The sequence below is a fragment of the Chaetodon trifascialis genome, chromosome 6 (assembly GCF_039877785.1).
Source record: "Chaetodon trifascialis isolate fChaTrf1 chromosome 6, fChaTrf1.hap1, whole genome shotgun sequence".
In the NCBI taxonomy this organism is placed as follows: domain Eukaryota; kingdom Metazoa; phylum Chordata; class Actinopteri; order Chaetodontiformes; family Chaetodontidae; genus Chaetodon; species Chaetodon trifascialis.
Window position 1 is genome coordinate 12,153,458 of NC_092061.1, and position 26,928 is coordinate 12,180,385.

General features: G+C 43.2%; 1 protein-coding gene across 2 annotated transcripts in view; it reads left to right on the forward strand.

Moving 5' to 3' along the window:
- Positions 1–1,129: 1,129 nt before the first annotated feature.
- dock8 (dedicator of cytokinesis 8) overlaps positions 1,130–26,928 on the forward strand; it is a 49,952-nt gene continuing 24,153 nt past the window's right edge. The window contains exons 1-15 of one of the 2 annotated variants that reach the window (XM_070964122.1): positions 1,130–1,355; positions 9,287–9,386; positions 13,684–13,859; positions 14,622–14,693; positions 15,447–15,555; positions 18,972–19,181; positions 19,942–20,027; positions 20,731–20,797; positions 23,934–24,083; positions 24,289–24,369; positions 24,492–24,654; positions 24,779–24,915; positions 25,117–25,210; positions 25,682–25,844; positions 26,649–26,766. In XM_070964122.1, the coding sequence (XP_070820223.1) occupies positions 1,303–1,355; positions 9,287–9,386; positions 13,684–13,859; positions 14,622–14,693; positions 15,447–15,555; positions 18,972–19,181; positions 19,942–20,027; positions 20,731–20,797; positions 23,934–24,083; positions 24,289–24,369; positions 24,492–24,654; positions 24,779–24,915; positions 25,117–25,210; positions 25,682–25,844; positions 26,649–26,766 (1,779 nt within the window). In that variant the 5' untranslated portion in view covers positions 1,130–1,302. Of the gene's footprint in view, positions 1,356–9,286; positions 9,387–11,411; positions 11,515–13,683; positions 13,860–14,621; positions 14,694–15,446; positions 15,556–18,971; positions 19,182–19,941; positions 20,028–20,730; positions 20,798–23,933; positions 24,084–24,288; positions 24,370–24,491; positions 24,655–24,778; positions 24,916–25,116; positions 25,211–25,681; positions 25,845–26,648; positions 26,767–26,928 lie in introns of those variants that run through there. The other variant, XM_070964123.1, reaches the window with a different exon arrangement.

Sequence of the window (26,928 nt, forward strand, 5' to 3'; positions counted from 1 at the left end):
TACCGACACTATTTCCTGTCAAACTGGCTTTAAATGGGACAGCAAGCATCCCAGCAATGTGCATTACTTTGCCCCTGGAAACAATTTCTGTTGTCTTTTGAGCTACTTGCAGTTTTTCTGTGTTTGGTTGTGTTTTCTCACTGCAGCATTGCTTCTAAATCCTACTCAGGTATTGTCAAATTAATGAAGATGATTTCTTAATTTGCTTATGTTTTGTCTGTTTGCACGTGTTCTCTTAAGCTGCAGTGTGTTGAACCCTCAGGGCCACTGTGCAATCCTGGTAATTTAATACAATAAACAACTTACACAAGTGTGTGAAGGAAACTTTGAAAATGAAAGATTTCTTTTGTAGTTAAACATTTGAAATGAACAATATGCTGCATGACACAAACTTGTTTCTACATAGAGCCAATGTTTTTTCAACTGAGCCACTTCCCCTACTATAAGGGCAGTTTTACCTAAATGCATCATTAATGACTGCAATGGGGCCCCTAACCACCAGGGGATCTGCAATTATTATAGCAATTATTTTTATTTATTTTAGGGAAAAGCTCAACTCTAGTCCACTTAGAAGTTAATGTTTTAATCATTTTAAACTCTCTCTGGGATATTGATATTGATATTGTTTTTGTATTAGAATAATTTTGTAATTTAGACCAAGATATGTGTTATTCTCTTTTACTAATATTTGTGTAATTCCATTTTTTAAATTGAATTTACACATTTTTGTAACCAGTTATTTATTGTTTTCATATTGTGCTTTATTTGTTGATTAAAAGCTTTATTGATAATAGTGTATGCCTCGCCATTCAGTTTCATTCAAGCTGAGAGCTTGAATAGCCAGATGTGTGGTAGTATTATGGGGTGGCGGGGGGACGGGGGGCACTTGCAGCCCCAAAATGTTCAGAAACGGCACTGCACACAATTGTGGGTATTTAATTTTCACTGAAAAGCTCAAATTTCATAATGTTTCTCTCGCAATCTCACTGTCACACACAGAAAACGAGGGAGGGAGGTGGCAGCGAGGCAGCGCGCGTGCCTCATCCAGCCTGTCCCATCGTCCCCTCCCACCCTCGCGCCTGTGGTGCGCTCCGAGCCGCGCGCTCTCCACGGGATGGCTCAAAAAATCAAATGCGGAAGTTTACACCCAGTCAAGCTGCTGCCGCCACAAGCCAAGATGAGTGTTGACATGACAGTTCAGCTGTAACGAGGGGAAGAAGCGGTGCGTCGGTGACAGCGAGGCGGCCAGACCGCAGGAAAACACCGAAGCCAGCGCCGCCGAACTGGACTTCGGACTCACAGATGGCCGCTATGGGCAGCGCGGACCGACGGGCTTTTGCTCTGAAAATCAACAGGTAAGAAGGAAGCTCCGGTTGTGTTTCTATCAGCTTTAGTTGAGGAGAGAGCGTGAACTCTAGGAGCCTCCGCGGAGACACAGGAGGGAGCCGTGTCTTGACAGGAGGACGGGCTTCCACAGAGGAGCAGGCAGCCACATGTCGTGAATGTTAATGCTGCAGGTTAGTTCACTCTATCCCAGGGAAAAAAAAAAAAAAAGACAGCCTGCAGCACACAAAACAACTTTCTTCAACTTTCTCTTTGGGATACCATTAACTTCTGATAATAAGGCAACCACGTGATCAATCACGCATCCACTAGTTTCTTCATTAATCACACAAACTGATTGTGGAGAAGCTGACAAATCTGCTCTGTCTACATTGTGTCAGTGTCATTTCCTGAGAAGAGAGGATGAGGATGCTGATTCTATATCTAGTGTTTCTAATATGATCGTTTCCCGTGGTGTGTAAGCTCTGCCCGGCCTGTAAAGCATGCTATAAATGAGAGAGGGATGTGGTCATAGTTCCTGCTGTGACACTGGCCAGGTGTGGAGGAAGTATGTACATGGAAGTCTATTGTGTACCATGCCTCCTCTGTAGTGCGACTCATTAAAACAAATACTCTGGTCCTTCCTTTGATTAACGGCACAGGCTCGTAAGGCTCCTCCGGGGCTGACCGGTCAATCTGAGTGACTTTTTGTACATTTTGTTCTGATGTTGCAGCACTTTTAACGGTGCACTTGGGTTCATTCACTCTGTGGAAGTGGATAAGGGCAGAGCGGGTGCAGGGATTAGTTCCGGTCAAAGATAGGATGGTGGATGATGAGGAGGAAAATTGTTTACACTTACATTTGGTGTTTTTTGGTCCACAATCTGCAGTTTTAATCCCACTTGATCCTCTTTTTAAAACACTTGTCACCAAAAAATCTGCTTCCTTGCTTCTGCGGCTTTCACAAGCTCTCACTGGTGAGCCATAAACTTTGTAACTTGGATGAAAATGTAAGATTCATATTTAGACTTTTAATGAATCAGCCCAGGTACAGCTTTGAACACAGTACCCCACCACAGTGAATGCTGCAGACTCTTGTTTTTAACAGCCAGGAGACATCATGGATACTTGCTGTGCTGTGCTGAGCAGAGCTGAGCTCAGCTGCAGAGGGATGTGAGGGATCTCGGGTCACAGCCTGAATCCATGAGCCAGCACTGAGGCTGCATGGAAGACGCTGCACTGTAGCGAAGCGCGGCGTTGTGGAATATGTGGTTGCAAAGTGTGAGATAGCACAGCCAGTCAGCGACGATGAGACACAAACTGCATTCGTTGACAGTGATTTCTGAAGCTGTGGTCCAATGTCAGATGGTGTAGGCTTTAAAGAAAAGATCAGACCATCACCATAGTGCACATGCATGGTTTCCATTAGGCATTTTTTTTGTTTTCATTAAGGTCAGCAAAGTCCTTTTGCTCTCAAAACACCTATAGGCTACTAGGACACCCCCTATATATGAAATTTCAAAGAATCATGACCTACATTTTGGCTGCATTTGTCGTTGTGAAGGGAAACAACCTAAATACTCACAGCAACAATGGTCAGGCTCATACAAACTGCACTGACAAAGAGGAACACGGGTCACAAATTGAAACTGAAGCATGTGGTCCGCAGCAGGCTGGAAAAGCCGCAAACTGATACAACCCATATTTGTAGAGGTGAGACAGTTTCTTCAGGGTTAAACAGGGAAGCTTCTTAATCGGCCCTTAAATATTCTGTATGTACTCATGAGCGGTTCCTCTCTCCATCTCTATCAGGATGGAGTGTGAAGGAAATCCTGCACACTGTGGACACTGTGTCGCTGTGGTTTCACTTCGCTTTTTGTTCATGGCAGTTTTGAATCAGGAAATGTGTGTTTCTTCATAAACACATTAAAAAAAAGGGGAATGGAAAAGAAGTTTGTGCGTGTGTCAGTCAGAAATGCAATATGCTATCATACCAAGGCTGGTGCGGCGCTCAGTTTGGGTGAGTAGATCGAAGGTAGCTGAACACTTAATACTTCGCTATTGAGCATGATGTGACTTACTAGCATATGGTAACAGGTGTGGGGACAGCTGTGGACGTGGGGCCTCTGTCGCTCAGTGCTCTTAAGTGGCAGGGGGATGCGGATTGAGTTACATCTGATTTCCTCTGGGTTCTGGTTAGTGACATCTGCTAATCCTTGTGACTGTTGGTGGGCCACTGAGTAATGGGATGTCAAAAAAAGACACGTAGCTGCACAAAACGCTTTTGTGTGTTAGGGTTTGCGGTTAAAACTCAACTCGAAGTTGTGCTCAAAGATTTTCTTTTTCTCGCTCCGAGCTGTCTGTGACCCGAGTCCTGCCAAATGACTGCTGTGTTTGTGCGTGCCTCCCTCTGACAGGAAGCTGAGCCGTGATGGTGCTGATAGCAGTAAGACCCATTAAGTCTGGAGACATATGATAGTATGAGACACATGGTCGGGGCATCCCTTTGGTCTGCTTTCCCCCCTCTTGTCATGTACACCACACCGCTGTCTGTTTTCCTGTGTTTCTTCTCGGCCCTCATGAGGAAGAAAGGGCTTATGGGAGAGGGTTTTTTTTGGCCATAACATGTAAGCTACAGGAGCCACCCACCTCTAGTGGATTGACCTGATAATAATGATGATAATAGGGATAATTGGAGACTGTCTGGCTGAGCAGCTTGCTTGGTGGAAGTCACGACATGGACTAAATACAATCCTGAGTGAAATTATAGATTTGGTTATCTGGGCGATGGGGCTGCGAGAAGCTGTGAAACTGCAGCTTTAGAGCCGGACTCAATCTGAGGAATGCTTGGCCAATGATTCCAGAAATGCTGACAGGAACACGCTCCATATGCACACACAGCAAGTGCAGACCTGCCATCGGCAGCATGACGTAACAAAAAGAGGCCGACCTCTTTCTGTGGGGAGGGGGTGGTAAAAGATTTCTTAGCTTGGGTGTGAGTCTTGAGACCTTTCAGCTTACCCCGATTTCAAAAAAGTTGGCACGCTGTGTAAAACGTAAATAAAAGCAGAATGCTCCTGACTCTGTGTAGTAACATCCTGTGTACGATCATGTGTTCACAAAGGGGTGAACCTTCCTTCATCCTCGCTTGTGTTCACTGAGCCTTTCCAGGACGCCCCTTTCATACCCAATCATGATACTATCACCTGTTACCAATCAACCTGTTTACCTGTGGAATGTTCCAAACAGGTGTTTTTGGAGCATTCCACAACATTCCCAGTTTGTTTGAAACGTGCTGCTGGCATCAAATTCAGAATAAGCAGATATTTACAAAAATCAATGAAGCTGAAGTAAAACAGTTGAGTAAATGTCAAAAAGGATTCGCAAAGCATCACAATCTGTTTTATGTTTTACACAGAGACCCAACTCTTTTGGAATCTTGGTTGTAATAATGTCACAGGAACATAAAACAGCTGTTTGGCAGCTGCTGGTACCTACTATTCACATTAAATGACTCTCCATAATTCAAAGTCTAGCAGTAGTGACAGACGAGAGGTCTGTTTGACAGCTCATACATACTTAAAATAATGGGGTCACACACAAAGCTGCTTTGGCAAATTTCATTCTGATAAATGATGAAAAATCTTGCGGCCACGTGGTCTCTTTTCTTTCCTTATGCAGGATGACCTAATTAAAACAGCGTGGATTCAAAATTGGAGTATATCGTGACTATTGCTCAGCGAAGGCAGTAATTATTATGATGCAGTGTTTCACAGCTGCTAACAGTCACACTCTGATTCATCTAACAACCTTTTTTTTTTTTTTTACCTCTGAGCTGAAGAGATAAGTAATCACCCAAAAAAACTGATTAATTATCATCCCAATCAGTGCTATGGCATGATGTAGTAATGCTTTATTGATGACCAAGATATAATTTATCATATATTTTCTGCTCTTTTATCAACAATCAACAGGATGACTGTGCCAGGAAATGTGCTGAGTCTCGATGTGTTTGCCTCATCTCTCATCAGCCCTGATTCAAAGCTGGAGTCTGCTGTCAGTTGTAATTCTCGCTCAGCTCCCTGGTAGCAGCTGTTTTAAGAGTGCTATCCTCATCAGTGTTGATTACCTCTTCTAATTATATCTCATGAAAAAAAAGACAATGGGAGCTGGTAATTATTGTCGTCAGGCTCGGAGAATGCTTTCTTTCTGGCAATTGAAATGCTCTACCCCAAAGAGGGAGAACTTATTGACATTTTGCCATTGATTTTCATGTGGTTATGCTTCATCTCAAGGCCTTGATGGCTGTTATAAAGTGACAATCATTATGTTTACATGCACAAAAGACATCAGGTTACTCTCAGTCATCAGGTTACACAGGAAATCAGATGTGCTCACATGCACTATAGAAACCTGGATACCATAAAACTGTGTTTGAATGCAGCTGAATGGTAATTAAGTTCCACCCTTACCCCGACCTTTTGCAGAACCATGGATCATGTATGTTCAGTGATACACACAGTGATTATTACTGGATGTTGTAATAGATGATGCTGTGATAATAATGACCGCACTGCCAGTAACTGGGACAACATAACTGCACAATATACTCTCAGAGTGAGATTAAATTTAAATTCTGATCACTCTGCTGTGCTCACTGCCTGCCCGCATTTTATCTGAGGATAACATCCTCACACTGAAGGAGTGGTGACGAAGAATATGCCCGTCGGGTAATGCCACTGTGGTCATTCCCAGAGATCTCAGACCTGAAGCCCGGTGCCCTGATGAGGCACAAAACCCCTCAGAGGGCAAGCTGCTTTCAAGACCAAAGCTGTCTACTTCAATAACAGCTGTTTTTACAGATCATGTCTGTCTCAGAACAAGGTGGTGGTAGTGTATTTCACTGAACTCTTATTATTCCGTCTTCTTGACCTCTTTGTCCTCTCAGCTAACGGCGTTGCAGGTTGCATTGGCAGTCAGGTATTTGTGCCCTTTAAAGTGTTGTCTCTGGGTTCATCCATTGCAAGAATTCATAACATCCATCCATCCATCCATTTTCTATGCTGCTTATCCCTTTCGGGGTCGCGGGGGGGCCAGAGCCTATCTCGGCTGTCAATGGGCGGGAGGCGGGGTACACCCTGGACCGGTCGCCAGCCGATCGCAGGGCGAATTCATAACATATTCAGTCTTTATCAGGATGTTGCTTTATGCTCAGGCTATGATGCAAGCTGCTTTTTGAGACAAAACTCCAAAGCCCTGCCATTTGTCCTCGTGACAAGAGCAGACGTAGGCCCTTTAAAGAGACTGACAGATGCTGCTGTGACAAGCTGTTTGTCTACTACTGGTAAAATAATGCCTACTTGCCTCTGCTGGCGAGAGCTGATTACTGTTTTACTTGTTTGGCCTTTTTATAGACAGACCCTGTGTGTCAGTGAATGCAAGTAAGCAATCCCATGTGTGCATGTATGTGAGAATATGTGTGTACGTAAACTTTATATAGACAGTGTATGTTCTGTAATCGTGTGGGTGGGTTTGCCTGAGCTTTGTCTCTTCAGTGGTAATGAAAGATATAGAATAGGACACAAGCTGGAGTGGTAACGGGCGCCATCTGTACACACAGGGTAGGGCTTGTTTCTTTGGAGGAAACAGGGAAGGGCATGTCTCTTTAGAAGTCAATTTATGAGAAGGTTTTACAAGGCTTAAATTGCCTTGGGTGCAAGCTTAATACACCCAACAGACAATCTGCCCTCGGGCAAGAAAAAGTATTTTTGTTTGCTTGTGTCAGAGAAGAACCGTCAGTCATGCAAAAACTAATCTGACTGCATATGCTGTCAACCACAGGCCTGTTTCTTTTGCACTGGCTATTTAATCAAGTTAAAGCTGCGGTATATATCATCAGATATGCCTGACTGCAGAGGCAGAAGTCATGACTCTGGCCTCCTGTCCACATACCTGGTTAGGTGGAGCTGTGAGGAGTGCTATTCCTTGTGTTGGCCTGAAGCTTTCTGGAGCTTGAGTTTCTTAACCGCAGCTCCTTTAAGCTCCACGGGATTATGTGATTTGCCTCATTGCATTACAAGGAGTAACTCAGGACTTTACCTGTAGACATTAGCAGTGGACAAAGTGGGGGTGCAAAGAGACTTTAAGTTGCTGATGTGCAGGTGCAAGGTGGGATTTATATGCAAGATCCCCCAACAACCAAATTCTACCTGCTGTTTTGCAAGGCACAAACATACTGCTCTGATAAACCCACTCATCCATCCAGCAGTGGATCACTGTGGTCGTACTGAGCAGCCGTCTCTTGCGCCACCTCTTTGTTTTATCATTTAAAGTCTACTTTCTGAGTCAGGATATATGTTGTAAACTGTGTAGATTAAGGGCGACTTTTGCGCAACTTAGACTTGCATTACAGAGGCGTTGTTGCAAGCGATTTAAGAGTAAAAGCTGATAATGTGGCCAAGCATACCTGCACGTGTGTGTCATTGTGGACATCAGCATGCATGTTGTCATGTGCCTCATTTGCCTTTTTCTTGCAGCCGTGTGTCTGTGCAAAATACATTCTTGCATCGTTTCAGTTCAGTGCCTCATCTTTATTTTGAAATGACAGTGGAGCAGCATGAGTTTAGATGAAACGTCGCTGCGCTGCCGGACTTTGTTCATTGTGTAAATTTGTATACTGTTCTCCCACCCATAGTTTAACCTTCACCAGCATTCAGTTATTGTATTGACTCAGCATGTTACGTGATTGACAGGAGGGGTGGGTTAGTGTTATAAACCTCTCAGACTAAAATCAAGTATTGTACTCTTCATTATGGCTCTTTGAGTTGAACTGTAGACCATCAAAAATGCATGTGAGCACATGAAGTATTAACTAGGTTTTGTTCTTGAAAAGCAAACTGGTTTGGCGATTCAGTGCTGCTTCAGAACATTCATAATATTAGTTTTAAGCTGTTTGCATGGAGCTGTCTCGTGGATTTTGCATGCTTCATGACTCAGTGGTTGTGACATGCCGGCATTCCTCCATTGCACTGGTGTTTATGGGTTTGTGGTGGTAATTAGTAACAGGGCTGTCGTAACAATGGCCATGGGGACTTAATGAACCCATGAGACTGACCACAAGGGAAGCGATCGGGAATGTGACCTATTTACTGAAGTCTTTGCCCTCTAACTCTCCCCTGTGTGGCAATGTTGCAATAAACTCTTTCTGACACTCACGTGCAAAAATACAAACAAATATGAGCAATTTCAACGCAGACAAAAAAACTTCCACACAAACACATGCTCATGCACTCACAACGGGCCTTTCGTCATCGCAGCGCAGAGAATAAAGCAGTTATTGTGCAGAGTTCGGTACGGCTCAAATGGTATGGTAGATTAATTACAAAGAAATGGGCAGTGCATTAGCTCAGCGTGGCACAGAGATGAAATGTGGGTAACGAATTGGGACACTGGCTTTGTTGTTGTCATTCCCTGCTCTCCCTTTTTTTTCGAGAGGGCTACAGGCAAACACACACAAGAACACAGACGCACCATCCTCATCTACCCAATATATTTGAACACTGCTCCGTTCCTATGTCATGTTGATTTCCTGCTCAGCCTGACCCTTAAATCAGGACACCGTATTTATTCCCCTGCCTGTATGGCTGCCAGCATGACAAAGCCTTTACACAGCCAGCAGAGATGTGCCTCTGTAGACACTGAACAATAGTTTGAATGGAGGCACCATGGCTGACCAATTCAAACTAGTGCGAATAGGAACAATGGTGGAATTGCTGTTGCATCTCTCATTAAGATACACTGTGTGCATGTTGGTGGAATTGTGCAAAAGTTACAGCTCTCCCTTTAGTCTGATGCCTGTTCCTGTATAAATATCAACCGTCTAATAGCCCACACATATGGTACATAGGTGATGCAACTAGTTTTCTCTGCCTGCTGAACCTTATGAATTTGTATGTGTTTCCAGGCACTCCTCTGCAGAGATCAGACGACACTTCAGTGGGAGCTATGGCTCTCATCACAGCCGAACCAACTCCAACGCTTCGGCCACAGGGTACCTCACTGTGGTGAGTTCCCTTCTATAAAAAGATACCTTTGCTTCTGCAGTTTAGTCATTTTCATCCGGCAGGGATTTGTCACATTATCCAGGATGCAAATCTCTAATTTATTCACAGCTACCTGGAACGAAATGGTTATTACTTGTTTGCATTTGAGCTAACGTGACACAAGCTGCGAGCAAGTTTTAATTTTTAAATAAATTTTGCAAATGAAAATGCTTATCCAGCTGTCTAACATGTTAAGTGGGTTGAAGAAGATAAGCGCAGTAGAAATGAATGCTGTTTACCTCACTTAACACTAGTGATGTAATGCTAGTTGAGGAGAAATTCTTGGTGAAGTGTTTTCCTCTGATACTGCACACACACACACACACACACACACACACACACACACACACACACACACACACACACACACACACACAGACACAGACACACACACACACAGCTTTAGTGTTTGTGCTTACACCACCAAAGGGCTATAAGCACATCTCCTTCACATCCTCTTTGCCGTCATTAGTGCTGAGAGTGTCTGACTCAGTGTCGGGTCTAGTCTTGAAGATTATAATTTGAATCATAGAAATTCTGCCACAGCATAAGTTAATGCTTTTGCACAAACAGACGTCTGCATTTCTGCAAAACAGCCGAGTCTTTTTCAGGAAGAATCTTTCTTCCTCTTACAATGGATGAGCTGAGAACTTAGTCATGGCTTAACATGCTTTTGTGAAAAACCGGGCTGACTCGTCTTGTTCTTTCATTTAACAGGCCACGGAAAAGCTAGTACCCTTTAGTTTCTGCCGAGGATTGAATGCCAGTATGACGGGTTGTTTCCTCGCCTCTTCACTTGAAGCCTAGCAGACAGTTAGAGTGATTCCTGCTCTCTCAAGCAAGCAGACAGAATGATGCACAGTAATCCTTTGTCGGGATTTGTTCCCACTACACTCTTAGTCTCTCTCTGTGGTACCCTCTGAACCTCTCTCTCTGCCTCCCAGATTCATATATCAGTCTTCCTGCTTTATTTCCTATTTCTGTCTCCCTCACGTTTCTTCGCTCTCTGTCGCCCTACATCTCTCTCATTTAAAGTTTTCTAAAGCTCTTAGGCGCTAAGTCTCCTGACATATCTGTGTGCATGACTAACTGAGCCGAAGCCCTTTGATACTTTCCCAGCGATGATCCTTGAGCTCGTCAGCTGACAGGGTTTGAGGAGGAGCGCCCGGACCATCCATCCCCTCCCAAGCTTGTAGAAGGCAACATGGTTAATCTCTAACCTGCTTGGGAAATGGGTCAGCGCCTTGGCCACTGACAGGCGCTGGATGGGGCCTGCTTACCTTGCAGCTTACACGGGCAAATCTTTAATATGGCCGGATTTGGGATGCGGGAGAGGGATTTTAATACTATAATCTCCGGGATGATAGTTTCCCATTATTCAGCAGTCGCGTCTAGCACAGGGATGAGGGAGGGGTGTTTGTTAAGAGGAGGGAGGCATGTTTGTTGCTGCAGTTGTCATGTGCGTCACTTTGTTGATCATCATAACTCCTTCTCTCTCACTCTACCGCTATTTTTAGAGCCTAAATATGAGGAATGTCGACTGATCTGTGTTGTTAGTAGGTTTAATAGACAAATTGAGGGATTAAGAGGAAAAGCTGCATGTCGTTGTGCATGTGTGCTGTGCGTGTGTGTAAGCAGCATGCACGTGTGCGTCTGTGTGTGTGGTTTCTGTTCCTGTCTGTTGAAACACCAGTTGATGGAGGGACGCCTTGCTGATGTCACTTCCTTTTAATGTCTTGTGGTTTCTGCCCTTCGACTCTAAGCTGCACGACACTTTGTCTGAACGCTGGAAACTGCTATAAAAACATTCTGTGTCTTCAAACAGTCAGACTCAACTTAAACATTCACTGACTGGCTATAAACACCCCTTCCACTGTTGGTAATGCTGATTGTGTCTTCTCAGAGCCGATGAAGTTCGTAGCTTCTAGGAATATGAGGATCAATTTAAAGAGGATCTGTGCACAGCGTTCTGCCTTGGTCTTAACGAAAAGCGCTCAGCGTCAGTCAGTGCGCCCTGTAGGTTCCTATATCCGGAGTGCGCCATTTTGTACACTTCCTCTTTATGGTGCAGTTTTCAGTTTTCAGCCGGGTAAGTCTCCAATATCTATATGAGCAATGCTGTCCTTTAGTGAGACCTCTGAGTGAGATAATTGGTAAACTTTATTGGCTTAAATATGGTGCCTCAGGTCAAATGCGGCTGTGTTTTGTAAGAGCATTGTTTGTCATGAGTTTTTTTTACATGTCTGTTTTCTGTGCCTGCACATTTTTTGCCAATGCACACTGAGAACAGTGATGTTGGTAGATGCACATTGTTTTTTAAATGGATGAATGCTACTTGCAAAAGGTGCCAGCAGTGGTTCCTGTAACTCTTTTTGGCTTTAGAAATGTGTAATTTTGTCAAATTTATTTTATTTGTTTATTGTTGCATGTGTCTGCTTTAACTTTCTCCGTTGTAGATCACAGTGCTTCCTACTAGCTAAAATCTCTATCATCACTGTTAAAATCATCATATCAGTAATCTGATAGAAAGTCTTTGCAGTTGATTTGGTGAGGGGACATCGCTTTCTTGCTAGCTCCACTCATGACTCCACGGAGCAGCAGGCGCTGATCAGAGGCATGCATAGATTTGCATTCATTTGTTTTCGTTAGCCTCCACATTAAACGAGAGAAAGAGGCCATGCTGCAATTATTGTTTGAACTTTGAGGCTTGGAGAAGGCTGCCACAGCGGCGACACTGTTAAGGGTCACGCCTCGTCTATAGAAAGGAGGAGGAGAGGCTTTCTTCTATACTGTAGGCGTGTCATTTTACATAATAGTGATAAATTTGTTCCGTCTGGCCATATTCTTTACTTCTAGTGTTGCATGCTAACCATCAATACGAACCCATTTGGTATAGTTTGCTCTTAGGGCACAGCAGAGAAAAATATCCCTTCGGGTGGATTGATGTGCAAAAACACGTCTGAAAGCAAATGGAATTTGCTCTGCTTTTAAAAGTTGAGCACAGCAGTGACTCACCTTGCTACTGCAGTTATCTCTACCTCTTCTGTGCGTACATGTTATCTCCTGCTGTGTCTGCCATTGGCTGGTTTGGCTCTGCATCTTCTTTTTTCTCGCTCTGTCTCTAGCATACACACTTTCTCTCACATCCAGTCTGTCACACACTACCCGTTTGTCATGCAAATGCTGCCTGTGTGAGACAGCGTGCATGATTAAAGGCTTAAATATTCTTTTTGAATAGTGCTAACGTGGATTTTCGTTCTTTACGCTGTGTATAAGTCAAGAGACTATTTTTACTGAGTGTTTAGGAAGTCTTTCAGTATGACATTGTGGTATAAGTTTATTTCCAAGCTTTTGCCTACATCAGCCGCAGCCTGCAGACTGTAATCAGATTGGAGGCCTGCCTAGTTTGCTGCCACTTTTCACAGAAACACCTGCTCCATGCAGGTTCCCCTTTTACAACCATAGCCAGCTGGGCACCACAAAAGAGACATGTGTTATCTCATCAGTTGTGTTCTCCCCCCCGTGAGCTCTTTCTAATGATGAAAAGCATGTCTGTTCTTCCCCTTTAAGTACCAGTGGGATTTTGTGTCACTGTGTGCACTGATGATTTGAACAATATGTACTGATTCGAAGACCCAAATGAAAATTTCTGCCCATTTGCACTGTACATAAAAGTGATTACAGCTTTGCCTTTGATCTGCTGGAGCTCTGGAGTGCAGGCTGATAGAGTTTCTGTCTAAAAATAAGTTCCCAGAAAAAAAAGGCCTGCCTGTCTGATACACTCCAGTTTGTTCCAGTTTCTATTTATGTATGTGCTCCACTCTTTTGTTCCTTGTCAGGTATGAGCTATTAGAAAAAAGTCATGATTCAACATGTTTGGTCTCACCTCCCTTCCTCGCTTTTCTTTTTCCTCAGTGCTCCTCTACACTTTGTGCACTGTGCAAACTTATCAATCACCCTTAAGCTTTTCACACATGATTAATGTTTTTTTTTGCTGTTTGCTTATTATATCTTCATAGTTTTGTTTGTTTTTTTTACACTAACATTAAACCTTATCAAACAATTCTGAGCCAGCGTCTAGGCACGATTTACGTTATACTTTACTTCATATTTAGCCTTAAGGAGCTCTGCTGACCATCCACTCCACTCTAGGAGTGGATTCTTAAACTGCACTTAACTGCAAATACCACTTCCCATGTGTTCCTCATATCGTGATATTTGGTGCTGTGTCTTAACTCCATCACCCTTCGTTCTGCAGCCTCAGGCGTATGACGCGGTGGAGCCCTTGGACCTGGAGGAATTCCTGACGTCGCAGCTAAGAAGTGGAGACGCGGCCCTGATGCAGGAACTCGGAGACTTCCCCGAGGATGACCTGAAGGTGGAGCAGGTGGAGAAGGAGTGTCGCACGGTTCGACACCCTGTCCCTGAAGATGGGTGGGTCATAAAAAAATCCCCCTTGAAATTAAATTGGAAAGCTGTCAGACCTGTTTGGCAAAAAAGTAGTCCAGGAAAAATGTGAAATAGTGACGAATAATTAAAGAGAGTGTTTCACCGCAGTTTCCCAGTCCTCATGCATTCAGCTACTAAATCCTCAGTGCGGATGATGTTTGGCAGGTTGATTTTGCTTACAGTAAAGTTTCAGACATGTCACATCTAAGATGGCTCTCAAGTCCATGTAGGAAAGTTAATCTTAATACTGTTTATCTAGCAGCTTTTGAAATCTGAGTTACGATGAGCTTCTTGACAAAAAGATCAACGGAATAAAAGACTTTAATCAGGAGTAAAGAAACAGGGCAGACAGTAATGACATTTATATAGAGAATTATAAATTAGACAGGTAGTAAGATCAGACACATGGATAAAAGGCAGTCGCATAAGGCGCCAAAATTATTTATTTATTTAGTCATACATCAGGTGACGACATTCAAAAGATGCTAGCTGGAGATTTCAGGAGAATCTCTGCAGATAACAAGTAGCATAATACGTAGTCGTTATTCTAAACTGTCTTCTGTTGTCGGTGTAAAATCTGTCCGCTCGTGTTATCTTAGCCACAGCATTCACTTATCCCACCTTGACCATGAAGTACATATTAAGATAGAGGAGGAATGTAGTTTTCCCTCTGTGAATGTTTGCATGCATGTCTGCGTGAGAATATGTGCTCATGACTTCTTATCCTGCTTGTCCCTCTCTTTGTAGACTGGAGTTGGATCCACATGTGAGAGACTGTGTGAAGAGTTACATCCAGCCGTGGCTCGTGGTCTCCAGAAGGTAACTTTGCAGCTGATGCACAGCACATGTTTGACAGATACTTTAAAATGACAAAACTGAATCTTTGGAGTTCAGAAATGGAAAACTGGATGTTTTATTGTGGAAATCGTACCTGATCTGATGTTCTCTGATGTACGGTGGCTATCTGTGCGTTGTGGATTAATGTCCTCATTGTCCTCATTGGTATTTTAGTTGCCAGACGGTGCAGCAGGTGCCAACTGTCTGAGAAGTTGCACATGTCTGTGAAACAGGAAACAAGAGGGCCGAGAGAGCCAGAAAAACATTATACACTGGCATCTCCTGTCTGATGCGTTGTAGTGCTCGCTCTATGTCTCTCCCACACTGTGACGACAGTATGTTGCGCAAGGCTTCTGTTTTTGTTGTCGTCTGATTTGATTAGAAGTGCAGAGGTGTACCAGTCGTATGTTGTTTTCAGTGTGTGTGTCCCTGTCTGGCTCTTTGACCTTCTGTGTGTGTGTGTGTGTGTGTGTGTGTGTGTGTGTGTGCGCGCGCCCATGTATTACTCACATTGTGGGAACATAAATCCATTCACACAATCACACTGTGGGGACTCTCTATACTTGTGGGGACAAAATGCAAGTCTCCATAATGTAAATTATTACATTTTAGGGTGAAGACTGGGGTTAGCCAGGTATTGGTTATGGTTTGGGTAAGTCTTCAGGAAGCGAATGTCAATCTGTGTAATGTCCTCAAAAGTGATTGAAACATGACTCTGTGTGTGTGTGTGTGAAGGTGCCAGGGGGATGGCTGGAGCGCGTATTCAGAGCGAGCAGGACTACATAAACTCCTCCGCAAACAGACCTTTGAGTCCGACGTCCAGCCAGAGAACCCACAGAAGCCAGTAAGAACCACAAACACAGCCAACCGTTCATTTAACACACACACACACACACACACACACACACACACACACACACACACACACACACACACACACACACACACTGACTCACCTTCTTATTCTTACCAAAATCCTTATTCAAACCTGAGTTTTTTAGGTAAAGGACATTGACTAGCTTCCATATGTACAAGTTTAACTTGTACTGTGTCTTAACCACCACTCTGTTGCTCAACAGAGGAGTGTCTTGCTACACTGGAATCACTCTTGACTTCTTTCCTGCTTTAGTTTGCCCTGTCCTTAACAACTGGTAGCCTAGCTGTATCCAAAGTTCAAAGACACAAGCTAATAAAGATCACAAGTTAACGTGTTATGTCTTATTTGTTTATTTTTTACAACAGAGAACAGAATGACTATTTGTAGCTGTGCAGGTAGTCGCATTTTGCAATTTACATAAACGTTGGTGTCATGTGAGGTTGCTGGTTGGCAAACAACACATGCACTGCACAAAGGGGCTGGTCAGACCGATGAACTGTTCCGAACTGTCCCTCAAGTAATAGTTATGCTCCATAACTCCCTGTTAAACCACAAATTGTTGTCTATACATTTCTGTTTGTGTATGGATTCAGCTAACAAGATATACAGCGCGTCCCGGTGGCCTATCGGTTAAGGTGCATACCACATACTGTAGCTGCAATGTCCACTTTTCGGTACTCAGCTGGAGGACCTTTGTCACCCCGCTCTCTTTCCCTACATGTCTTGTCTGTATCTCTTCTAACACTATAAAGTAAATGGAAACAATGGTAAGGTAAAATGTGTAAATGATCCATGTTCTGTATCCATAATTAATCAGACTGGCATCGATCATCTAATCTAAATGTCGGCAAGAAAGCAAATAAGTGCACTTCCCAAAATGTTCTGCTTCTTGAGCAGCACGACATGTAAAGCTACTCTCCAACTTTGTCCTTGAATGCCAATATGTTGCACTTAGTGTCTTTTGTGAGAGTAAGACCATTAAGTGTGAGCAGTATGGTAACCCATACTGATCAAGGCTTGAGACAGACAACAATACTGAATGTGGAGTGTGAGGGAGGAGTGGGAGACTGGGGTGGGGGCACGCAGTGAACACAGCAGTGTTTTGTTATTCCTATCACTCTTACCACTGTGGCAGTGGCTCTTTTCAAGTGTGCTCAGCCTAGCTTGCGCTGAAATAAACCTGAATATTATAACTCTTTTCACCTCTGTGTGTTTAGACAGAGATGTGATGATTAAATATATTGTATTTTTTACTGTTCTGCTATTTAAATCGTTTGCTTTTGTCTGCATGCCTCAGTCCTTTACTTTCATTATGGCTCCATGCCTCAGTACTCCACTAACACCGCTTCTAGCCAAGTTCCCATCCTCTCTCACTTCCCTCTCTTGCTCTTTCTGTCTCATAGTGGCCAAATCCCCAGCTCCTAGCATCAGACAGTCTCGGCCAATCCAAGTCCCAGTTAGCACCACTCCCAGCCTCTGTCCCAGCCAGTCTCACCAGCCCCCTCCTGTCACCTCATCCTTGCCAATTCTGGTTAATCACCCAAACCAAAAGGCCCTTATTACAGGCTGTGGGCTTCCCATGATCTAGATGCCAGAAAGAGAGTGACAGAGAGGGAAAGAACAGCACTATTGTCCTTCAGGCAGTTAATGGGTCTCGTCTCTTGTCCAATCTGGTTCAGCAATAGCGCTTGGAGCATGGTGTGATGGTCCCATGGAGCCTCGGCAGGGTGAAGCTTCACAAGGGTGGAAGCTCGGTCAGTCCTTGCCTGTGGTTGGAGAGCGGAGATGTGAGATTGATGGAAAATGAAGGAGACAAGAAGACAGGGGTGACAACGGGGATTGTTCAAAGCTTTGTGTAGCATGGGAGCAGGGAGGTTATGCCCTGCCCTGTAGCTGAATATGAGTAATTCCATGTAGGGCCAATGCCAGTCTGAGAGATCTCTGACTGATGGGCAGATGATGCTCTAATCAGCTGATTTTAATACAAGCTCCTGATATGTTACATAAAACGTATTCCCTTTCCCCACGGTCCGAAGGGAGGGAGAATTTTAAAGCCAAGCTGTGTTAATGCTAATGTCAGAGTTCGGATCTATTTTTATGAGGCGGCAGAAGTTTGTGGTATCCATTCATGGACGTTTGCTGATTGTAAGAATCCTGTATATTTGAAGCAAAACAGCAGAAAACAAGGTGGAGCTAACAGCAGCCACAGGGCAACATAAATATTTTAATGATGTGCAACAGAAGACATCTTTTGTGCACTTCTGTTGCTTAATTCTCCTCTCAGCTCTCACTCCAGGGCATCTGAGAGGACACATTTGAGTGCATTTGCATATCCTATTAAGTGAGTTCATTTAAAGCATTAAGCTCATTCCTCTGGCTGGTGCTCATTTTTTGTCCAACAGGCCAACGCTGTTGCTGTCAGCGCACTGAGTCGGCTCTGCTCTCTTTGCTGCCATCGTTTTTGTCTGCTAAACATCAACCTCTGATTGCAGAACTTGATCAGCTAATGTGCAATGCATAGACATTACTAGTGACGAATCGCTCATACAGTAGGGTGTGCTGTATGTCAGAGTTGTATTGCTGTATTTCCTGCACTCTGGTGTCTTTTCTATGTGCATTACTATGATTATAAGGCAAGAAAACTGCTTATTTAGAAAGAAGAAGGAAGCACCTGCTCAGCATGGTTCTATAAGGGCTCATTCTGCTTTCTGTAGCATACACAAAACCTCAACATGAGCCTGTGTCGTGTGTTGTCCGCAAAGCGTGAGCCTTGATCAGAAGAAAACAGTGACTGCTATTGTCTCCCGGCCAAAACAGAAACTGTCTAGACTGCCTAAATGGCCGCTAGCTGTTTGTTGTGTCTGCTGACAGAATAATCATGGAGGCTACATTTTCACTGTACAGTATGTTGTGGGCGGACCTTAAAATACTATAGGCTTGATATTTTTTTGCTTAAAAATACATTAAAGTTCAGGCAGATTCTGAAATTAGATCACTGGAAGGGAAAAGGGTATTTAAAGCTATGTGGGAACACTGGGGACTAAAGTCATACATCTACTGGGAAATTCAATAGGGTTGGCAAGTATGGATGCCTGTTACTCAAACCCCATTCAAGTACTATTATTTAAACAGAAGAAGAACAGGCTTTGACCGAATATCCATTAATATGGTATTCATTACCCTGCACCCATTTTCTTTGATCTTCCTCTTAATAACATCCCTCTGGATATTCTGCCTCAGTACCCTCTTATTTTGCTCATCCTTTGTTTTTCTGTTATTGCTCTATCTTTCCTTTCTTCATCCCCCTCACCCTCTTCTCTCTTTCTTCCCCCACACCCAACCCCATCACCACCCTTACCCCTCTCTTTTTGTCTTCGCCCCAGGTCAAGTCTCCAACTCTAGCGGGGCTGAGTGATGACTCTGGCCGCACACTGACCTCCTCCGATTTTGACTTGCGGTGCTTGACCCCAGACCAGAGAGTGGAGGGGCTGCTCGCTTTCAGCAGCCATGAGGAGCTGGACCGCTTCAACCAGGAGGCGCGGCAGGGGAACAGACACCCTGAGCTGTTTGCCCTGTACCCACCAGCTGATGAGGTGAGATGTAGCATGGAGAGAGTTGGTACTCACATGAGGCAACGCACAAGTGCATGCATGCATATGGGAACCATGTAGGCGCTTTAGTCCACAAATGTTTTTAAATATATAGTCTTGATCAGGGTGAGAGAAGAGATTTCTTTATATACAGTCAGTCAATCAAAATGCCATTCATGAAATGTGTGAAATGCTAATTACCATAAATGCAAATAGTCCTATATATAACATAAATAGAAGATCTAAAAACATTCCCAAGATTCAGTTGTTCAGTTCTTTGGATTTTATGCTGTTGGTCAGACAAAACAACTAATTTGAAGGCATGACAGAGGAAATAGAAAGGGACATTTTTCACTATTTTCGAGCATTTTACTGACCAAATGATTAACAAGGAAATAATGGTCAGATTAATCTAGTAAGAAAATGATAAGCAGTTGCACCCCAGCTCTCTCTGTGTTCAATACAAAAGCGGACTTTAAAGTTACACAGAATAAGCATTTGAAGAAAATCCTTTAATTTTTCAAACACAACTCTAAATGACTTCACTATTTAGAGGCCAAAGACATGTAAAAAACATCAGGTTACACAATCCTTGCTTGTAAATGGATTTTCTTCTGCACCTTGTTAACATTTGAAGTGTATTTTTCTCTTCTGTGGATCAGTAAACACCTGCAAATCTTATTTAAGATCCTCAGTCTCCTCTGACAACTTCTCCATGTCTTTTTGTGTAACTTGAACATTTTTTTCTTCTATTGTGTTCCAGGAAGATGCAGTGGAGATCCGGCCCATCCCCGACTGCCCCAAAGAACACACTGGAGACCGCATTCTGATCCGATGCCAGGCCATCAAGTATGTCATACATTTTCATAATACTGCAGGGTGGAGGGGTCGGTTTTGAACAGCTGCCTTCTGTTTCTCTTAAAACTTGGACAAGGAACCGACAGTTGTGTTGAAGGGAAATTACTCCAACACCCTGTTGTTTATGAAAAATGACCTTTTGCTTAGCATTTAGCATACAGTGCGTTCTTGTGTGTCGCATCTGATCACAACTTAAGAGTGAGTCGTCGTTCCACAAAGGGCTTTGCAGTAGATGTGACGGACAGCAGTGTGGGAGAGTGGAGGATTGCTGTGCAGTGGTTGTTGTTCTTCTCCAGAAAATCGCTGTCCCTCCCTCTCTCTGTGGGATTTTGTCTCTGTGTCTCTTTCTTTTTCTTTCTCTTACACACACACACTTTCACTGCCTTTGACTCTGCATCTCACTCGTCCTTTTTGCAACCCATAAAACGGCCACATGTTTTAGTTGAACTCATTTCTCTGCTTGCAGCGGTTTGGCAGATCCATCCCCTTATCCTTTAACCCTCAGTTCAAACATGTCATCACTTACTGTATTACATTTTCTTGCCTCCCAATGCAACAATAATCTACAGGAATAGAGCAGAAAAGGAAAAAATAGAATGAATCTAAGTACAGTAAAAGGAAATTAATACGTTAAGTATTTGTCTCTCCTGCCATTATTGAATTACTTATTTCCATTTCCTTCTTGTTTTCATAGGTTTGAGATTGACATTGAGCCCATCTTTGCCTCTATGGCCTTATATGACCTGAAAGAGAAGAAAAAGGTAAGAAAATGCTTTGTTCTGACAATTTCTAGTGTCCTCATGGTGTTTCTAATGTTGACTAAAAGTATGTTGTAACTTCCATTGTGGACACTTGTGTAACATGTTCACCTTGCCACATACAGTACAGGGAAAATGACAAACAGCTTACAGTGCAGTAGCCCTGCACTAAATACCAGTTTGCTCATTACTCATCATTGTGTTTGTTGCGGATAGTGTGTCTTTAAGTTGGTTTTGGGTCTGTTGGGTTGCATCATGAGAAATATATGTCTGATTTAGTAAGAGACAGTTGCTATCTCCAGGAAGATTCAAAGACAACATTGGCCATTTTTGAGGCCGTAATTCAGTGCAAAACATTGAAATTCAATTATTCCTGATGGCCAGTGCCTTGCAGGTTAGCATGGTTAGCTTCCTCTGGCGTCTGAATGTGTGTGTGTGTCTGAAAATCGAACCTGACGGGTATCTATAAGCTTCAAAGATGGCATCAAAACTGCAAATCTGATTTATTGTAGAGTGCTGCTGTCATTTTTTCCCCTCCCTTGTTTCATTCTAGCTTGTGTGTCATGTGACTCCTGGTGGTGCAGGGAGGTCTCGTCGTATCTTTTGGCGGTCGGCGTGGCTGTGAGGGATCAGTGTAATCTACAAGGTTTAATGTCTCATCATCCTCACATTTTCATGCCCACAGGGGTCGTCATGTTTTGGTTCTATAACTACTAATACTATGCCGCATTTTCCCAGTCAACCATTTTGAGCCATGGCTGTTTGTGTGTTTTCTGTGGATTTACACAGCCGGATAGTTTTTTGGGTGAAAGGGGTTGGAAGGATTTAGTTTGTACTTAAGCGCTCATGGATCTCTCAGATGAGACAGGGCTTTAGCCACGGGCCTTGCCCTCTCCTCGGGGCTGCCCAGCTGCTTTCCAGCTTGTGTGCAGGAACAGTGGCTCTAAGATTGTCTGCTGGGTGAGATGGAGCAATTTAATGCCCTGTAATTTTGAAAAGGGACTGCATGTACGATGGTCTTGGCACAACATAAACATGTGTTGCCTATATGTCAAAGAGCGGACATACAGGCAACAAGATAATCTTACTGATGTCAATCTGTGAGAGAAGTGTCTCATTGTCACAGTGTATTTCACTTAAAATGGCATATTTTGTTCTGTGTTGATCCGCAGTGTGTCTTTGTGGAGCTTAATACAACTTCCTGCCTATTATGTTGAGCAGAGGCAGATCCAGACTATTAAAGTGCTATGAAATGTGTCTCTGTCTGAGTGAAGGAGAAACTGTCAAGCTTGTTCTGTCTGTTAAATGTAATCGTAGTGGAACTGTGAAGCATTTGCTATTGACCCATTTATCTCTGAGCCCTTTATGCTTCTGCTTTCTTTTTTCACTTTGCCTTTCTCCAGCTCTCCTCTGCACACTTGTTTCTTTCTCCCTGTCTCCTCTGGAGTGTTTCTGCCACATTCCTGCTGCCTCTTTGCCTCATTTCTCTCTTTTCCTGCATCCTTTACTGTTGTCCCTCATGGGAATTTTGTTGCTGTGTCTGTTTGCCTTTTTGTTCACATCAGGTTTGTTGTTTCACATCTGTGAAATCTGCAGCAGATGTTCACATAATTCCATATAATACTCCAGTTATTAATCATGGCCCATCAGCCAAGGTGGAGACATGGGATTTGACCCAGCAAGTGGCCTACTTATGATATCACATTCATGGATATAAACAGAGGAAGGTCTAGTGTAGACATGCCAACAGACAGATATGTCCTCACAGTAGAAAAGGTGGCTGAGAAGAAATATATTTTTCTCTCCAAGTTTTCTCCAGGCATTTGTATTCTTCTTGTTGTGACAATACAAGACCAGGCAAGCCTAGTTTTGCTGGACTGTGATGGAACCCCTTGGGAAGACACAAACTGTGATCAGGACACATCGTTTTTTTTAGATATGCAGCAGATATACACTAGTCATCTTTGCGTTTCAGTGTGTCTGTTGCTTGGTTGAAAAGACATTTCTTGCTCACTGAAGCAGCAGCCTTCATAAGCAGTATAACTCCAGATTCATGGACTTGTATTGCAGAATGTTTGTGGGAAAGTGGCTAACGTCTGCCCAAAAACTGCACGATTTGTCATATTCGAATAAAGTCGTTAAAAGGGTCTTAAAACAGACCAGAGCTTGCTACACAGATGCTAAGTTGGCAGCGCTGGGGTGGTTAGTAGAAAATATAAAAGCATTTGCTCTCAAACAATGTGAGTCAGATATATAGCCTCTAATGTGCTTAACATAATGTTAAAAGGAGCACTGCGCTCTTCGTGTCCCATTAACACGAGGAATGTTGAAGGTTGACTTTCACAAGTGAATGCTCTTCATATTCATTGTAAATGTTAACTCAGTGAACACTTTGTTTGACATGTCTGTTCTGTTTAATGACAATATGAAGCCGAACATGCTGTGTATGTCAGCTGGATTTGATTATTAAGAAGTGATATGTGTGATTCCAAGACACCATTTGTCAGTAAGAGCTGGTCTCCTCCTCTGCTGCCTTTTGAGACCGTTCGCTCTCGCAGTAAGTGTGCTTTGTGTTAAAGTGAACAGGGTCATCTCTGTTGTTGCAGGAGTCTGGCTTTCTGGTTTGTTAGGCCACTATTAAAGAAATCAGATTTGAAATAAACCAAAAGTGATCTTCCTATAATACCCGTCCGACTGTGCAAGTCAGCCAGGTTTGGCAGACTGGAGGGCTGCTTTGGTGTGGTCAGTGTGATGGAGGTCTTATGGGATGAGCAGAATGCAGGACAGTGGTTAATGGCTTTCCAGTGAGTAGGATCACATGACACACAGCAGGCCAAGCCAGACTAGGACATATGGCTGTGTTCCTAGCCTGAGGTCATTAGGAAGGCGTTTAGAGCAATAGTGGTGTGGACTGAGTGGATGGCGTTCTCATATCAGCCATTGGTTTGCATGAAAGCAGTGTCCCAGGGCCTTTTCTAAACCTTTTCTAAATCAATCTGTCATTAAAAAATATTAAAGTGATGTTTTGCATTTTATTATTCACTGAATTTGATATCCAAAAAAATTCCATCAACAAAAAGTAACAACAAGACATTTTTTTGGTTCTCAAGGAAACTTTTCCATCTCTGTCTTCGTCCAGATATCCGAGAACTTCTACTGTGATCTGAACATAGAACAGTTCAAAAACTTCCTGAAACCTCACACTCCGTATGTGGATCAGTCCACCATGGCCAGATCTGGCATCTTCTCCATCACCTACCCTTCCCCAGATATCTACCTGGTCATCAAGGTAAAACTGAAGTCCATAGCACCTGTGATAAAATGCTAAGAACAGCATGAATCAGCAGTTACATCATCGCTTTTGTATATCCTGGAAGTCATTGCAGTGCTGTCTTTGTATCTCTTGTCTTTGCTGTATTCCAAACTATGGATTTTTTAAGTTTGACTATGCTGAGATTCACTGATGGCTTGTGTGCTTCCTTTCTGCGTTTTAGATTGAAAAGGTTCTGCAGCAGGGAGAGATCAGTGACTGTGCTGAACCCTACGTGACACTGAGAGAATGTGACTCTGCAAAGGTAATAATCTTTTCCTTGTACCATCCTCTTGTAAACATGCGCTCTAAGTGTGCTATGTTCTGAAGTTGAAGGCATTCTTAACATTAATTTTTTAAAACTTAATCTTGCTTTTGGTCTTTCAGAACAAGGACAAGCTTGATAAGCTGCGAGGTCAGGCAGAGACGTTCTGCCATAGGCTGGGTCGCTACCGCATGCCCTTTGCCTGGGCAACCGTTAATGTCATGGAGGTCATCTCCACTGCTATGCAAGACCGCGATGTTACCGACTCCGACAGCTTGAAAGGAGGTTTGTGCTTGTGTGTGTTTGTTCTAATGAGCAGTACTTGCATGCATTTATGTGCATTTCCATGGATTGTGTAGAGCTGTGTGTGTATCATTTGACCTGTGACCCCTACACTCTGTTTTTCCAGGTAAATCCAGCAGCATTGACCGGAGAGCACAGCTTCCCAGGAGGAATTCTGAACGTTACAGTACCATCGATGATCAGTTTTGCAACATTTCTGCCTTCAAACCAGCTACCATTACTATCAGCACCATCTTCAAACAGGTCTGACCTCCCCACCCACGCACAAAGAGGCAGACTAGTCTGTGAAAAATCTGTTACTTCCTTGAGATAGACCCTAAAGTATGACAAACCGATAAACTTGTAGTTACAGCCTGGCCTTGTCTCATTCTTTGCTCAAATATGCCATTCCATTAGTTCTAGTAATGTTTCTACCATGAAACTATGACTTTGTGTGTGTTTCAGGAGGGAGATCGTTTGAGTGATGAGGACTTGCTGAAGTTCTTGTCTGAGATCAAGAAAACCTCCACTCCACAGAGGAGAATCAAGACAATATCAGGTCATCTCTCGTCACATCGAAACACTCATTCTGGGATTTTATTTTATTTTATTAGTCGAGACAATAGCTCTGCATTACAGGAATTGCAGCTTTTTTGAGTTGAGAAGACTGATAACACTCTCACGTCTGTCTTAAACATGGAGCTAGGCGCCAGTTAGCTTAGTTTGGTGCGAAGAAAGTAATAAACCAAGTGTATACACAACATGTTGTGGTTTTACACATTGGTTTTGTGGACAATTTCTTGGCTGGGTGCAGCACATTCCTCGAATCTTGTTGTCACCATATGTTGCCAGGCATCAAGCAGAGAGACTCCAGGACGTTACTGCACCTGGCCAAGAAATGGCACATAACCCCCCATAAAAAAACAATTACAATGAATTCATATGGCATGATGTGATATCATGTGATATATGCACTGTACTGCATATGCAGGTCACTGATTTGTGAATCGCACTTATTTGTGTCTTACAGGTTCCATAAAACTGGACATGTCTCCAGTCCACGACACGCCACCAGCATGTTTGTCCACTGAGCTCATCCCTCTGATACCTGTGGCTGAGAAGAACATTCGGCCAGTCAAAGAGGTGCTGGAGTTCCCATCCAGCGAGGTTTATGTCCCTCACAACATTTACAGGTGGGTTAGAGGGCGTAATAAACTTACTTTCTTACACATAGCCACGCAACACAGTGCAAGGAAGGAAATAAGATTTAGTTTTCTAGTCCAAATGTTGTCTTTATGTCTCTTATACAAAACTTGCACCTCAGCGGGATGAAATACACACAAGGTTTTGGAAAACAAATGATTCATAGCTTGAGGTGTAAACAGGTTTGTTTGCTCATACAGACACCTTAATTCTCTGAAAGGCCAGAGGCAACAAACAGTCATGCTGTACTCATCACTCATGTTTTGCTCATTTTCAGTGTCATGCCTATTTTTAGGCCTTTCCATCCAGGCTACCTGTGAAACTGCCTCGTAGTGTAACAGCGAGGAAGCAGCCTCTGTGAGCAGAGGTTTAAATCAGCACTCAATTCTGAAATGGTTTCGCTGGTAACGAAACATTAGTAACTTCATGTGTGAACAAGTCCCCCTGCATTGTAATTACACACTGACATTCTCTGAGCATTTGTTCAGTGGGAGCTGCGGTATTTCCCTGTATTCCAGGTTTCAAGACAGATTACAGTGTTGTATTAAAACCACAGGTCACACTAAATTACTGGTTGTTGGGAATTTTCTGTGACATTACTGTCACCTCACTGCTGCGTGACAAAGAAGTTGCCGTACAGATAGTGCCATCTAGTGATGTATATTGGAACTGCTTCCTTTTTTTTTCTTTTTTTTCTTTTTTTTTTTAACATAAAATGGTTTTGCATGATTTTTTTATGTGTTAATTAAACAGGAAGTCTGCCTGACACTCTTTCTCTCCCCATGTCTCTGTAGGAACCTGCTCTTTGTCTACCCCCAGAGACTAAACTTTGTCAACAGGCTCACATCAGCAAGAAACATCACCATCAAAATCCAGTTTATGAGCGGGGAGGACGCAGGCTGCGCTCTGCCTGTGAGTGCTGCTGTCTTTAATCGCACAGCACTGTTATGACAAAGAAATTGATTTGACCTGATAATTCCATTGGATTTGCTCATGGAAGCGTGTCCATTGCATAATTTAAGTAATGTAACATTAATAAATAAAAAGACTGAAGATATATGTTCTTTCAAGATA